This window comes from Fringilla coelebs, assembly GCF_963513975.1.
Source record: "Fringilla coelebs genome assembly, chromosome: 14".
Lineage (NCBI taxonomy): Eukaryota > Metazoa > Chordata > Aves > Passeriformes > Fringillidae > Fringilla > Fringilla coelebs.
The window spans coordinates 848,587-863,721 of NC_140040.1; the positions used below are offsets into that span (position 1 = coordinate 848,587).

Genomic DNA, 15,135 nt, shown 5'->3' on the forward strand with positions numbered 1-15,135 from the left:
AGGCCCCTCCAGTGGCAGGGGCACATGCATTTCACTGCCCTTCACATCAAGTGTCTGACTCAGGATGGCTTGAAATCCCAGATGCCTCCTGCCTGACCCACACTTCCTTCCTCACGCTGGCAGGCAGAGGGAACACACTCCCCTATTTCCAGGAGGACAGAAGCCCCTGAGGAAAGGATCTCCCAGGCTCCCATAGGAGCCCCCAGCAGCCTCTGGCCCTCTCAGACCTGCAGCAAAGCCCTAAGGCTGAGTATGAGCCTGCAGAGAAGAGGAGGGAGCAGATGCCTCCTGCCCAGACAAAGACGGTCGACAGGAGCAGAGGGGCAGCACCTTCCCGGGCAGGGCAGACTCTGCAGCTTTAAGAGTCCTTCCTCCCTCCCAGCCCACGGTGTAAAGGAAAAATCTGACACGTTTTTTCTGGGGGATGTTAACAGACAAGCTAGAACAGCCAGTTGCCTTTTCCATTCATTTTCCACACAGCCTCCCGGGATGGCTGGGAATGAAAGAGCCAATTGTGCCCCTGTGGCGGTGCAGGTAGGGCAGGAACTGCAGCGGCTCCGGGAGCCCAGCACAGCCCCTGCACACCTCGGGAAGTAACGGCGGCAGGGGAGGGTGCCCAGGGGCACGGGTCCCACAGCTGTGGGGCTGGCTGGCTGCTACACCCCAACAGAGCTGGCCTGAGGCACACGTCCAGGTCCCCACAGGCCTTGTGAGAAGACAGCAGTGGCAGCACAGCTCCCACGTGTCCCTGACTGCCACAGCACCCGGTGCCACCCAGAGCCACGGTGGCACGGTGGGGACACCGGTGCGGTTGCAGAGTTGGCGGCACCAGGGGAAGCAGCTCAGCCCAGCCCCCAGCGCTGGGGAGGGTCTGAAGCAGCCCCGAGTCCCTCGGGGCGCAGGAGGCCTCTCTCCCTGCTCAATACCAGGTCTGTGTCTCACAAGCTTTGCTTGGAAGAGACAGAGCCAGCCTTTTCCAGCCCCGCGCCGCCCCGGCCCTGAATGGCCGCCTTTATGTGGGAGCTGCTGTCACGAGCCACCTCTGGCAACCGCAAACGGCGGCGAACAGCAGAGGGGCTTGTGTTCCCCGGCCCGCCACGGCGCCCACACTGACGCAGGTATAGCTGCCGGCACGCCCGGCCCGGGGCACACAACAGCACCTTGTTCCCTGCCGGGGAGCGCAGCCACCCTAGGCACCACGGCCCTGTGCCCTGCCCTGTCCCCTGCACTGCCCTGTCCCCTACCCCGCCCCGTGCCCTGCCCCGTGCCCTGCCCCGTACATACGTTTGCCACCGCCCTTGAGCAGGCTGCCGAGGCTGACGGAGGCGGCGCCCAGCAGCTCGTTCCTCAGCGTGTGGCAGATCCACACCTTCAGCTCCAAGTGGCTCTGAGCCGTGACATTCCTGCAGAGACCAGGAAAGGGGCTGTCAGCGTGGCCTCCGGCCTACTCCGTGCTAGGAGAGCAGGCAGTGCCACAGGCAAGGAGCAAAGGAAGAGGGGATGGACATGAGGCAATGGGAGACCCTCCTCCCAGCCTGGCTGTCTGTGGCAGTGTCCTCATGCAAGGGGCAAAGCTCTGACACCTGAGTGTCCCCAGCTGGTAGCACAGCAGGGCACAAAGGGCCAGCCCCTGGCCAGTCCCACACAGACTCACAGGGTGAGGATCTCGTTCCACAGCAGCTCTGAGACCCCCATCTGCTTCCCCGTCTTCTTAGTCTCACTGGGCAGCCCGTCGCCGGCCACCTCCACGTAGCAGTTCATCCGTGCTGGGCGGCTCTGGGCCTTGGGCTTCACAGACACAACTGGGCAGGGGCAGGCACAGGGTCAGGTCTGCGAGACACCCTGACCCCTGCTCTGTCCCCTGCCCTCGTCCCCCAGCCCACCCCTGCCAGCCCGGGGTGCCACGACTCACAGCAGAGTGCTGGCAGAGGGGCAGTGGGGAGCAACGCTTCTGGAGGCACCAATGGCTGGCACCAAGCCCTGATCAGGACTGTCACTGTCCCCAGGGACACCTCCCTGCCCCGGGGCACGGGGGCAGCACGGGACGGGGCAGCCCCGGGCCAGCAGTGCCCGCGGAGGGGCAGAGCGGGACGCGGCTCCGAGGGGACGCGGCTCCGGGCGCCGGGAGCCATCTCGCGGCCACGGGAGCACCAGCGCGGCTCCGGCACGGCCCCGCAGCCACGTCCCCACGGCACCGGCCCAGCCCACGGCACACAGGGCCAGCCCCAGCCCCTGCTGGCCCGGAGTGCCGCGTGTGCCGGCCCGGGCTGCAGGCAGAGCACACACATTCCCAGCGAGGCAGCAGCACCCACCTTTCACGGACAGCGGGGACTTCTCGCAGGGCGGCCCGGCCCTGGCCCTGCTGGAGCTGGCAGCGGCCATGGCATCACCCCCAGCTGGAAGCAGAGAGAGGAGACACTTCAGCCCTGCTCCAGACACAGCCCGGTGCTGCTGCGAGTGCCCGGCACGGCAGGGACACGGGGCAAGGGCTGGGCGAGACCCGGGACACGCGGGCTGGGCTCCCTCCCCTGATGAGCCCCCTGCACCAACGGCAACGCTGTGTCCCTGGGAGGGCAGCCCCTGCACAGCAGTGCCATGGGCTGAGCTGGGCAGTGCCACCTCCACACACCCCTCTGGGCACCTGAGCCCCTGACCCACAGGCCAGTGCTGCTGGGGGACAGAGCAGCCACCAAAGCCTTGCCCTGGGGGACACTGGCTCACCACACATCACCAACAAGATGGCAAGGACATGGCAGTGGCACTGGCTGGACACAGGGAGCTCTGGTCACAGCACGGGGACCACAAACCTCAAGGGCAGCCCTAGTTTCATTATGGTACCAGATCCCATGGGATCACCGAGGGATCCAAGACCATCGTGTCACCCCCACACGAGAAGGACACACTGTGACACCAGGGAGGGTGGCAGGACACGTGGCCAGGGCCGGTGCCCAAAGCAGCAGCCGCAGAGCAGAGGGATGAGATCACACATCCCACAGGAGCACGAGACACCCTGGGCCTGCTCCGGCCTCCTCCTGCCGTTCCCTGAGCTGCAGAGCTCAGGGGGCCAAGCTCACAGCCCAGCCCACAACTGCCTGGCCAGGCCACTGCCTGACCAGGGGAAGCACAAAAACAGGGAAACAGCTCCAGCCCCTCTCCCTGGGCGGGAGCCTCTTCCCTGCCCTCACCCCACATCCTCCTGGCACCGTACCGAGCTCCATCCCACAGCAGATTCCCTGTGAAATCCCCTCTCCCAGGGTCTCTGCTCTCTGAGCCAGCCCAGCAAACCTGCCTGGCACCCAGGGCCTGCCTGTGCCCCCACAGCCCCCAGCTCTGCCTGCAAGTCCCCGCCTGAGCACCGTCCTGGCTCCATCCAGGAGCAGCCAGGGCTCCTGGGCACGTGCCAGCCTGCTGCCCTCACCGTGAGGGCTCACTCACTGTCCCTGTCACACACTCACTGTCACTCACTGCCCCGTCACACACTCACTGTCACTCACTGTCCCTGTCACACACTCACTGTCACTCACTGCCCCCGTCACACACTCACTGTCACACACTCACTGTCACTCACTGCCCCGTCACACACTCACTGTCACTCACTGCCCCTGTCACACACTCACTGTCACACACTGCCCCTGTCACACACTGCCCCTGTCACACACTGCCCCTGTCACACACTCCCCCCACCCAACTATCCCGGCCCACGGGTCACCCCGGCCTCCCCTGGGGATATCGGGCACCCCTCACGTCCCCAGTCCCCCATCACACGGATTCCACCGGGGCCGTGCCCCTCCTCTGCCAGCCCGTGCCCAGCCCCGGCTGGGCTGTTTCCATCCTTCCTCCTTCACATCCCGACCCTCTTCCCCGTTCCCTCTTTTCCTGACTCCACACCCTTTCTCTGTCACTCGTCTGACACCCCCGGTCACGTCAACAAACGCCCCTGGCACCCCCCTCGGTGCCCGGTGCCGCTCCCCAGGCACAGCTTTACCGCCCGCACACCCCACAGCCCCTCAGCCCGCCGGGGCCGCGACCGGGCCGTGACACATGGCGGGACCCCCTAGGCCAGGGCCCAGGCCTCCCTTCCTCCCCCGGCTTCCCGTTTCCGACAGCCCAGCCCGGCCCGGCCTGGCCTCCCGGAACACCGGCAGGGCCGCCGCCCCGGCAACAAGCACCGAACCCGCCCCCGGGACCGGCCGGTCCGGCCCCGCAGCGCCGCACAGACCCGGGCCGGGCGCTGCGGGCACCGCGCACAGGAGGCGACGGCCAAGAAGGGCCCCCCCGTGGCCCCGCCGTCCCGGGCCGCAACCGGCACAGGCTGAGCAGCTCCCGGCGGCCGGAGCGCCCCACCAGGCCGTGTCCGGCGGACGGACGGAGCGCCCCAGGCTGGGCCGGAAAGCGACGCCGAGCCGAGCCGAGCCGAGCCGAGCCGAGCCGAGCCGAGCCCAGCCCAGCCCGTCCCAGCCCAGCCCGTCCCGTCCCCTTCCGTTCCGTTCCGTTCCGTTCCGTTCCGTTCCGTTACCGGCGGCCGCTCCGCTCCCGCTCCCCGGCTCCAGCTCCTGCCGTCATGTGACCCCGGCCCGTCACGTGATCGCGCCGGCCGGAAGCGCTCCCGGGGCACGGCGCCGCTCCCGGCGTACCCCGACTGAACTACAACTCCCGGCGTGCCCCGTGCCAGGACTACAACTCCCGGGGTGCTTCCCGCGGCGCTTCGACGGCGGCCGGGGTGGGCCATGGGGCACGCAGACATGGCGCGTGTTCCGCACGTCGTGGCCGACACGGGCGCGTTCCTGAGCGCGGCCCCGCTGCAGGTACCGGGGGAACACCGGGGAGACACCGGAGGGGCGGGGGGGGTCAAGGGCTTACGGGCCGGTGTGACGGCGCTGCCCGCAGGACATCGCAGACGCGCTGTACACCGTGCCCGAGGTGCTGGCCGAGATCCGCGACCGGCCCGCGCGCCGCCGCCTCGCCGCGCTGCCCTGCGAGCTGCGGGTCCGCCGCCCGCGCCCGGAGCTGCTGCGCCTCGGTGAGTGCCGGGCCTGCCCCGCCACCGGCTCCTTCCCCCGCCGGGCCGGCCCCGCGGCCCCTCCTGGCCCGGCCCGGCCCGACGGCACGCTGTTCCCCGGCAGTGACCGAGTTCTCCAAGAAGACCGGGGACTACCCGAGCCTCTCGGCCGCCGACCTGCAGGTGCTCGCCCTCACGTGCCAGCTCCAGGCCGAGATCGACGGCCCCGCCGGCGTCCGCTGGGAGCCGCAGGACAAGGTAGGATGAGCGCGGGCACGGGGCCCGGTTCCAGGGCCCGGGCACGGGGCCCGGTTCCAGCGGCCCCGCCGACGGCCCGTGCTGCCCCCCAGGTGCGGCTCAGCTCCACCCCGCGGCACCCCGAGGCACCCCTGCACCTCGCCGGCTTCCACCTGCCCGCCAAGGTAAGGCAGGCGGGAGGGCGGGGGCTGCGCCCGTGCCGTGCCCCGGCCGAGGGGCCGAGGGGCTGCCCGTGCCGTGCCCCGGCTCAGGGGTGCCCGCGCTGTGCCCCCAGCACAAGCCCGCGGGGAAGGGCCCACGCCAGCCCAGCCCCGGCCCCCGCCCGGCCCCGGCGGAGAGCGACGAGTTCGGATCGTTCCTGTACTGGCGGCCGCCCCTGCCCAGCATCGAGGAGGAGCTGCGGGAGCTGCTGGTGAGAATCCTCTGGAGGCTTCTCCCTGCCCTCGCTCTGCCGTTTCTGGCCGGCCGTTCCCGACCCCTCTGTGCCACCCTGACCTCTCCTCCCCCCACCGTGGCCCAGGCCATCGCCGGCAGCCCCGAGCCCCCTGAGCAGCACCGGAGCTCTGCAGACGGGGCCAGCGCCGGCGAGGAGGAGGAGGAGGAGGATGAGGAGAGTGATGACGAAGGCTGGATAACTCCCAGCAACCTGAAGCAGGCCCAGCAGGACACGGGGCACTGTGATACTGCTCCCGTGGGTGTCCAGGTTGGCTGTGTCACCACGGACTTTGCCATGCAGGTGGGTGCTGGGCTGCGGCCGGGGCTCGGGCTCTGGGACAGCTCCATGTGTCTGACCAGCAGGGTCTCGGTCCCAGAGGGCTCTGAGTGCCCCGGCTGGCAGGTCCCAGCTGCCGGGGTCCCGCTGTGTCCCTGCTCTTGCAGAACGTGCTGCTGCAGATGGGTCTCCACGTGCTGGCTGTGAACGGGATGCTGATCCGCCGGGCCCGCAGCTACATCCTGCGCTGCCACGGCTGCTTCAGGTGCTGGGGCTGGGGCTGAGCCCGGGCTGAGCCCGTGTTCCACAGCCCCAGGAGCTCTGAACCCCCGTCCCACCCTCGCAGGACCACCTCGGACATGACCAAGGTGTTCTGCCCCCACTGTGGTAACAAGACTCTCAAGAAGGTGGCAGTGAGTGTCAGCGACGATGGGAGTCTCCACATGCATTTTTCCCGCAACCCCAAGGTGCTGAACCCCCGGGGGCTCAGGGTGAGTACCTGGACAGAATCCCAGACTCACTGAGGTTGGAAAAGACCATAAAATCCAACCTGTCCCTGATCCTCACCTTGTCAGCCAGCCCAGCGCATTGAGTGCCAGGTCCAGTCAATTCCTTACATACCTCCCAGGACAGGGACTTCACCACCTCCCTGGGCAGCCCCTTCCCACCTTTAACAACCCTTCCTGTGAAGAAATTCTTCCACTGGGATCCCAGGGATGGGAGCCCAGCCTGTGGCTGGCAGGTTGGAGGCAATCAGACCAAACTGAGAACATCCTCCAGATGTTGCATTTGGACCCCAGGGCTTTCTGGCTTCCCTGCTCAGCTCTCCAGGGGGCTGTGCCCACCCGGGGTCCCTGGGAGCCGGGGCTGATCCCTTCTCCCCGCAGTACCCGCTGCCGGCGCCGCAGGGCGGCAAGCACGCCAACAACCCGCACCTGGTGGAGGACCAGCGCTTCCCCCAGCAGCGCCTGTCCCGCAAGGCCCGGCAGAAAACCAACGTGTTCGACCCCGACTACCTGGCGGGGGCCTCCCCCTTCGCCGAGAACGACGTGCACAGCCGGGCCGCGCACCTGCAGCTGCGCGACGCCGCCCTGGGCGCCGGCCGCCGCCGCCTCAACCCCAACGCCGTCACCAAGAAGTTCGTCAAGAGGAGGTGAGGGCGGGACAGGCCCCGCCCGCGGGACCCACCTGCCCAGGTGCGCTGGTGGCTCTGCCAGGGCGAGGCCTCTCCCAGCACCTGCGCATGGGCCAGGCCATCGTGTCCCCACCGTGCGGGTGCTCAGAGAGCCACCGTGACCGGGGCGATGGTGACGGGGTTTGGGGAGGCCCCGGCACAGGGGAGGGTGGGGTGGCTTCCCTGGGCACCCCTGGGCAGGGGCTGTGTCACCCAATAAACACCAAACCCCAAAGCCCTGTGACTCAGTCCCAATTCTGTGGCTGGCTGTGCCAGGGGGAGCCTTTCTCTGAGCCTCAAGGATTGAGGAGGCTGCAACAGAGAGGGAGGATTTCTTGGATCTTTTGCCCCACAGGATAATGAGCTCCAGAAGGACAAAAGCCCAGGGCAGGGGGTTGTGTCCCACCCTGGCACTGGGTGATGCCCAGGGCTGAAGGGGGAGACTCTGGGGTAAAGCGTTGTGGATTAATCTGCTGAGATCTTTCACAGACTGTTGGGCACAGCTCTTGCTGCAGTTTCTCCTTAGCCCTGCTGAAATTGTTCAAAGTAAGGAAATACCTGATAGCAGCTGTGGCCCCTGGTCCTGGGGAGGTCTCAGGCTGCAGAGTGGGAGCAGCAAAGGGGAACACTCCTGGGCCTCCCCAGCCCCAGGGTACTTTTAGTGTGTCAAAGCTGCAGATAAAGGGCATTGGGTAAGGCACCCACACATCCTGCTGAGGATGTGGTAACTTCCAGCATCTTGGCTTTGGACTCCTGGCCTCACCTCCTGGGGCACACTCGGCCTCTCCCCCAGGGGTTACTGGGGTCCCACACCACCGAGTCAGTGTGATTCCCAAGGACCTTTTCCTGCAGCAGCTGCAGCACCTTGGGCACAGCTCTGGAGATGCCCTTGGTAAAACCATCACAAGACTTTACAGTGTAAAATGAAAACTTTCATCGTTTATTCTTGACTGCAGCTGTTTACAGAAATATAGTTGCGAGTATACAAATGTCCCAATAGAAGCAAAATATTTTTTTTTTTTAATATTCAACAAGTTATCACAGGAGAGCTAAAAACATAGATGCAAATAAAATATCCCCTCATAGACAAACTGAAAACACCGGGAATCAGTGCTTGGATAACCCACCTACGAAAGCCATATACACAGAACTGCACGAAGGAGTATCTGGTGCTACTTTCACATTGCAGGACACAGAAGAGGCAGCTCAGCGGTTGAGGGTGCACTCAGAACATCTGGCAGGCAGGGGAGAGCCCACCCGAGGTGCAGGGACAGAGACAGAGGTTGGAGCTCTGCTCTGAAGGGGTTGGAGCTTAACTCAGCATCAGCTCAGATGGAAATAATTCAAACTGCCTACTTTTATCCAGAATAAAAAAGCTCCAGGAATGCTGCAGGCTGCTGAGGCCACAGGAATGGGATCCCAGCTCTTTAAGATCCAGAGAGCCACTTCCCAACAGGAACTTCCCCCCTAGACACCTTATCCCAAGGGCAGGTATGGTCCTGCCCAGGGCACTCGGGTCGGATCCCATTCACGGGGCAGCTCCAGGGCCAAAACAAAGCCAAGGCCATTTGCCTGTCAGTGAGCACAGGACCCCTCCCAAATCCCAGGCCTGGAGCTGCAATGTGTCACAGAGGGCTGCTGGGTGTGGAGCCTTGGAACCTGAACAGAGGGGTCAGTGAAGAGGGAATCCCTGGGTTCCTTGCCCTGTCCCTACACAGTGAATGTCACCGGGCAATTTAATGAAGTGTAACAGCAAAAATGACAGATCCCTGGAAAAAGCAGAGTTCTGCTCTGCAAACTCCAAGAGAACAAAGGAGGACACTGGCTCTCAGTGTGATGGAGGTGATTTAAGAAGGCCTGTACCAGGATAACACTGATCCACTCAGGACAAATTCCAGTAGAACACAGATTTGGAATTGAAAGTCATGTTGGAGACAACACACATCATTGAATTTATGACCTGATTTAAAGGCTGGAGCTGTGCCAGGGCAGGTTTAGGGTGGATATTATGAAAAGGTTTTTTCCCCCAGAGGGTGCTGGCACTGGCCAGGCTCCCCCAGGAATGGGCACGGCCCCGAGGCTGCCAGAGCTCCAGGAGCCTTTAGACAGCGCTGCCAGGGATGCCCAGGGTGGGGTTCCTGGGGGTCTGGGCAGGGACAGGGGGGGCACTGGGAGATCCCTGTGGGTCCTTTCCAGCTCAGGATATTTATTCTATGATTCTTAGGGTTTAATTCCTCACACAACCTGCAAGAAAGAAATCAGCACAAGTCGTGGCAGGTTCCCCAGGGACAGAATTCAAGGGGAGCTTCACTGGTTTTCAAGGTGTTCTCTAGATTTTGATTGTTGCACTAATTAATCAGTTAAAAAAATCAGTTTACAGACTCCTGCCCTCATGGGAATAAAGAGAAATGGCAGGAGGAGCTTCCCCTCCCTGACCCAGCAGAAGCAGGGACCTTTTGCTACACAGTAAGGTCCCACACCTGGGCTGGTGTCAGCCCAGCCCTGGGCAGCACAGCCACCACCAACCCCTGTCTGCACCAGCTGCTGCCACACTGGGGATGGAAACAGCTCAGGGGAAGCCCAGGGCTGCAGGAAGCCATCCTCAGCCTGGGTGTCAGTTCCCTCCTAAACCATATCTGCAAGTATGAACTAAAAGATATAAAACCACAAAAGTGGCCACAGCTGCTTGCAAGCCACAGATCCCTGCGAGGTTCCCAAGCACAGCAAGTTCTGGAGCCACGTCACCAACAGGACCACACATCCAGGACTGAGAGGTGTGAGACAGCTACTCATGAGTTACTACAAAAACCTCCTACTGAGGAAAAGGAGTATTATTTCATGTTTATAAAAATGTAAATATAACAGTATTCTAATGCTGTGTCTACTATTATTTATATATAATAATCTGACTCCTCTATATACATATATATAATCCTAGAATATACAGGCAGTGCGTATTTACATCCCTATACAGACTGGGAGAGGAAAAGCCTCTCCTCCTGTGTGACCTCCCCCAGTCCCCTAGAGAATTTCCCAAGTTCCCTCTGGCAGGAGTTCACCCCCTGCTGCATTTTTCTGTGTTTCTAACACATTTACCCCATTTCCAACGCTGACCCTCGGTGCTGCGGCACCACAGCTGGCACAGCTGCTCTGAGCAGGAACACAAAGTGCTCACAGGCTGTCACAAAAGACTAAACCAGCCCAAATTAAAACAAAGAACAAACACAGCATCCCACTGCTGCTTGCTTTTAGCTTCTATAGAATGGAGCTGCCCCGAGCCCCCTGAACACAAACCCCCCCAACTCCCTGAAATTCCCCTTTGCACTAATGAGCAGTGACCAGAATTTCCTGTTCGTGCCTTCCACCTACAGCTCGGAGCATGCCAAGCAACTCCCTCTCCTCTCTCCTGCTCCCCTCACTCAGATCCAGGTCTGTGCTCCCTCTGCTCTCCCACAATGGCCCTGGAAAAGGAACCCAACAGTTTGACAAGCAGAGGCACAACAAAACAGAAATAAAAATCCATTCAGACGTATTTTCCTTTTAGAAATTAGATTCTATATCAAAATATCAATGGAAACTTTAAAAAATAAAGTTCAGCTTATGCAAGTGAGGGGAATGTCCACTGACACAGCTGCCCAGTAAAAACCTGCTGAGGTTATGTTTGACTGCTCATGCCTTGTTTTATCTCAAAATTGCATGGGAAGCAGCCACCCTGTCAGCGATTAGAAGAAATCATCATCGCTGATCAGAGAGGGGACACCCACTTCAGAACAGCCAGGCTGGAATTATTTCTTGAACTAGATTTGTGTTAAAATAAGAGCGAAGCATTTGGCTTGCTGCAAGACCAGGCAGTGAGGAGGCAATTAATACCAAAACAACTGTTAATTAAGCACAAAGCACCAGTGACTCCGTGCCAGAGGAGATGTTCAGCTCAAACTGTGCACTAAGTGTTGGCTCCGTGCTGTCTGGGCGGGCTCTGGGCACACTCAGGGTAAAAGCTGAGGGGGCACGGGGGTGGGGCTGGCAGCTCCATCTCCCTCGACTCTCACCTGTGCCCACAGATGGGTGCTCTGGGACCCCAGGGATGCTGGACTGACACAGAAGGGTACCTCAGGATCCTCTCTGTCACCCGAAGGGCCCAGACACGATGCCAGTGCTGCGTGTGCTCCTGGAACACAGGGGTCATAGAGAAGCTCTGCTGCCCAACCTCAACTGCTCAAAATGCCAGAAGTGAATGTTCAGGGCCCTGGTCAGACACAGACGTGGCTCAGGCTGTGCTCCCTGCCATGACACCCTGCAGCCTGTCCTTGAGCTCTTCTGGGGCTGATCCAACCCCTCCACCCTCAGAGCTGCTGCCAAAGAGCACGCGCCAACCGCTGAGCGACCTCTTCAGTCACACAAATACTTTTTGTAACCAAATCACATGTTCAAAGTGTTGTACATTTAAACATTGACCTAAAATGAACAGGTAAATTTAACACGAGGAAAGGAAGGTGTTTCCAGAAGGGAAAACTGGGATAGCACAGCCCTTGGTTGATTTTTTGTGTATGTTTTTTTCTCTCTTCTCTTCATGAGTGACCTCAAGCACGCCCACAATTCAAACATACCCTTCCCTGGAGCTGTGGCAGGCTGGGGATGAGGTTCTCTTCTGGGCGCTCATCCTGTTCCATGGAGAATTGGTCCCTGGTGACTTGGCACTGACCAACAAATGGATAGAGCCCTTGGGAACAAAGAGCAAACTGAAGCAGCACGCGAGCGAATCCGTCGTTCCTGTCACTCCTTCCGTGTCCGACAGCCCCAGGTGACACCCAACAGCTCATCCTGGGACACAGATCCTGCAAACACCACCAGTTCCTTTCCCAGTGAGTGCCTATGGACTTCCACGGCGCTCTGGACGTTGTTGGGTCCATTGTTCTCAGCCTGAGCAGCCCCATAGAGCACCTGGGCACTGCTGGGGGCTGCTGCTTTCGTGTTGTGAACCATTACAAGATGTTGGTAATGTTTTGTCTTAGCAGGGGAAAAAAAATAAAATACAGAAAGAAGTAGTCTGGGTCAGGGTTAAAGCAGCTCTGGACATGACGCAGGCAGGGAATTCTTTCTGTCCTGATTAAAATTTCCAACGTTTGAGCATAATCATAAATTAGGAGTTAAAACACAGAGGCGCTAATAATAAAATATTAAATAGGCAATGAGAGCGGAGAAAAGCTGAATGGCTCATTCTGAAGGAAACCCCAGTATTTCATATTTGATATAATCCTAAATGCCTCTGGGTTTCCTGGCTAGGCTGTGAGTGAGGGACACACCAAACACAGAGCGAAGCTTCTCGTGGCCAGCTGGACCAACACTGCCTGATGGAATGGCGAGAGATGAACACGTTATTTATGTTGCAAAAAGTACTTAAATACTCAATAAAGACATAACAAACCCCACCCCACCCCACTGTTATCAGACGCCACGTTGTGGTAGAACATCAGACAAACTCACAAATTTACCACAAAAATGTGTGGCAAAAAGAATATTTTATATATATGTATATATATAAATTTTTATATTTATGCCAATGTACTCACTCAGTACAAATAGCAAAATAGTTATACCATTTCCTAAATACAAAATATAGCTTTCCAAAAAAATGAAACACACATTAGATATAAACCATCCAAAACTTGAACGATTGAAAACTGTATTCAAAATTAAATGACCCAGAGCAGGTCTCTTTCTGAAAAGTTCCCTTCATATCGGCAAGAAGCCTTACTACTGAAAACGTAATTCAATGCCTCTCAATGAGAGAGAGAAAGAGAGAGACAGAAAGAGAAAGTGAACGTCGTGACAGACCAACAAACGGGGGAAATCCAGGAAAACCAACAAAAACTCTACACGGCTCAACTACGCACACGAGTTAGGGGGAAAACACACAGTAAACAGACTCGAGGAACTTAAAAAAACCCATTTACAGACTGTTCCTTTGTTATTTCAAATAACAAAAATGAAGAATGACGTGATACCAGCTACACTCTACCGAGGCGGAACGGGCGCCGCGGGAGCGGCTCGGCTCCGGCGGCAGCGGGAGGAACACGGATCTCAACGAGGCTGTAGTGAGAGATCACACACTGTCTGGAGAGTTGAAGCACCCAAAAAATCCACAAGCCTCACAATACACCTGCATGGTCTGGAGTGGGTTGTTTTTACATTCGGTAACATCAGTCGATGATTTATTCCTTAATTAAACATGACAATCTAGAAACCAGACTTGGGGCTCGGTGGTAGGAAAAGGAAAAATCACTTCAGAACTGCGATGAGCTCCATGTGCTACAAAGATGCAACAGCTCGGGATGAAGTGACCTTTTAAGAAGGCTTAAAAATGATGCAATTTGCCCCCTACTTGGAGTAAAGCCAAGCTGAAGATTTCCATCAGTCACAGCTGGAAGTGGCAGGTTAAGGGGGATTCCTGCAATTAGAAGGTGGTGGAGAAATTGCTTCCTCTCTCCTTACTCCTTGATTATTTGTCAAAGCTTCTACTGACTAAGCAATTTACTGCCAAGGATTCCTAAAAGCTGTTTCTTTAGCTTTAAAGCCAGTAGGATATTTATGTCTTTTTTAAAAAAAAAAAAGTACAAAACTGAGGGAGAGAAGGAAAACCATGGAAGGAATAAAAGGGAGAAGGCTGGTTTGGGAACAGCTCATGAGGTTTCACAGAGCTCCAACCCATCAGTCAGAACAAGAGACACAAAGGAGTCCCTTCCTCAGCCACACAGAATGTTCTTTTCAAGCTGAAGGTGTGTATAGAAGATTTTAAGATCAACTGGAAGTTCCCCTTCTTTTCTTCATTTTGTAGAGCCACCAAACCCTTGCTCTATGTACAGCTCCACGTAACTCCAGCTTCCACGGATGTGGAAAACCGTTAACCCCATTCTCAGATGGGAACTGGTTATTTACAGCAGCAATTCTCTGCTTGGTTATTACAGTTATCAATACTTTCAATTCATAAAGGGTGGGTCTGGCTCTCCCACTCCGTGTCAATCGAGAGATCCCTTCACTGACTGACAGCTGAGTCACGGCTTGGGGCAGAGGCAGCTGCTGCTTCTGCTGCACGAGCTTCCAGAGGGAAAAAAGGGATGGGAAGAAGGAATAGCAGGGAAAAAGTAAACGTGGTAACATGGATTACCTTCCAACAACAATAATAACTGACCAGATATGCTTTAAATTCCAAGAGCCCCCACTGTAATGAGGTTTGTGAACCTGGTAACAGCCCAACCCCACGCCCCAGTAACACAAAGCATAACTCCTCAGCATTATTGGCACTGTGGAGCCCAAACTCCATGGTCATGGCCTCAGGTCTGCCACTGGCCACGCGTGTGCTCTTAAAGAGGCCACTTTTCCACAGAAGCAATTGGTTCCACGCAGCCTAATCCAGAGTTGGAAGGTCTGAGAGGATCTGGGAAATCGTCGCTTTTTTTTCTCCACGGAATTTCTGCATGAAAAAACAAGCAGAAAAGTCAGGCATAACTAACCACAGTCCCCTCCTCCTTCTGTGCAGTGGCTTCATCTTCAGGGTGTTCCTCATGAGCAGGCACTGAACTGGGGGAGAGGGGCAAGAGAAGCTCTGGAGAGACTCTAAACTCCATATACACAAACCCCTTTAAATTAGGGAATGATGTGCATCACTTCAGTGAAAACTCAGGGGGGATTTGGGACAAGACCACCCCAAGTTACCACAACCAACACTGGACTCCAGAGTCCTCTTGGTTCTTGGTGCTCATTTGTAGTCAAAGGCTCTTCCCCCTATGAAAAAGGAACCTTCTAAAAGCAGAATGTCTCCTAGCAACAGCTGATGCTGTTGGCTTTTTCTACCACAGCCTCAGCATGTGGCACACTCAGGAGCTGCCACATTCCACCAAAACTTGTTTTCACATTATGTTATTGTAACCCGGGGGAAGAGTTCAGAACAGTTCAAACTTGAGGCGTCATTTACTCAGTAAGTCTCAAGCTTTT

General features: G+C 58.0%; 3 protein-coding genes across 10 annotated transcripts in view; 1 reads left to right on the forward strand and 2 right to left on the reverse strand.

Annotated features, from left to right (window-relative positions):
* WWP2 (WW domain containing E3 ubiquitin protein ligase 2) overlaps positions 1 to 4,574 on the reverse strand; it is a 30,889-nt gene extending 26,315 nt beyond the window's left edge. The window contains exons 1-4 of one of the 2 annotated variants that reach the window (XM_084215125.1): positions 4,517 to 4,574; positions 2,313 to 2,396; positions 1,655 to 1,802; positions 1,285 to 1,403 (exon numbers count right to left, since the gene is read on the reverse strand). In XM_084215125.1, the coding sequence (XP_084071251.1) occupies positions 1,285 to 1,403; positions 1,655 to 1,802; positions 2,313 to 2,382 (337 nt within the window). In that variant the 5' untranslated portion in view covers positions 2,383 to 2,396; positions 4,517 to 4,574. Of the gene's footprint in view, positions 1 to 1,284; positions 1,404 to 1,654; positions 1,803 to 2,312; positions 2,477 to 4,516 lie in introns of those variants that run through there. The other variant, XM_084215126.1, reaches the window with a different exon arrangement.
* A 146-nt stretch (positions 4,575 to 4,720) lies between these two features.
* NOB1 (NIN1 (RPN12) binding protein 1 homolog) lies at positions 4,721 to 7,701 on the forward strand. Its single transcript, XM_084215209.1, has 9 exons — positions 4,721 to 4,805; positions 4,888 to 5,020; positions 5,124 to 5,257; positions 5,350 to 5,421; positions 5,532 to 5,669; positions 5,778 to 5,993; positions 6,137 to 6,234; positions 6,316 to 6,460; positions 6,857 to 7,701. The coding sequence occupies exons 1-9, from the start codon at positions 4,728 to 4,730 to the stop codon at positions 7,124 to 7,126; spliced, it is 1,284 nt and encodes a 427-aa protein (XP_084071335.1). The 5' UTR covers positions 4,721 to 4,727; the 3' UTR covers positions 7,127 to 7,701.
* Positions 7,702 to 8,062: 361 nt separating this feature from the next.
* Positions 8,063 to 15,135, reverse strand: part of NFAT5 (nuclear factor of activated T cells 5) — a 55,267-nt gene continuing 48,194 nt past the window's right edge. For all 7 annotated transcript variants that reach the window (XM_084215204.1, XM_084215203.1, XM_084215205.1 and 4 more), the window contains one exon: positions 8,063 to 14,614. The gene's annotated coding sequence lies outside the window, so the exon portion shown is untranslated. The remainder of the gene's footprint in view (positions 14,615 to 15,135) is intronic.

Coding starts and splice junctions, on each gene's coding strand:
- NOB1 (XM_084215209.1), top strand. CDS start 4,728: ATGGGGCACGCAGACATGGCGCGTGTTCCGCACGTCGTGGCCGACACG. Junction 5,021..5,123: donor CCCGGAGCTGCTGCGCCTCG/GTGAGTGCCGGG, acceptor GTTCCCCGGCAG/TGACCGAGTTCTCCAAGAAG. Junction 5,670..5,777: donor AGGAGCTGCGGGAGCTGCTG/GTGAGAATCCTC, acceptor ACCGTGGCCCAG/GCCATCGCCGGCAGCCCCGA.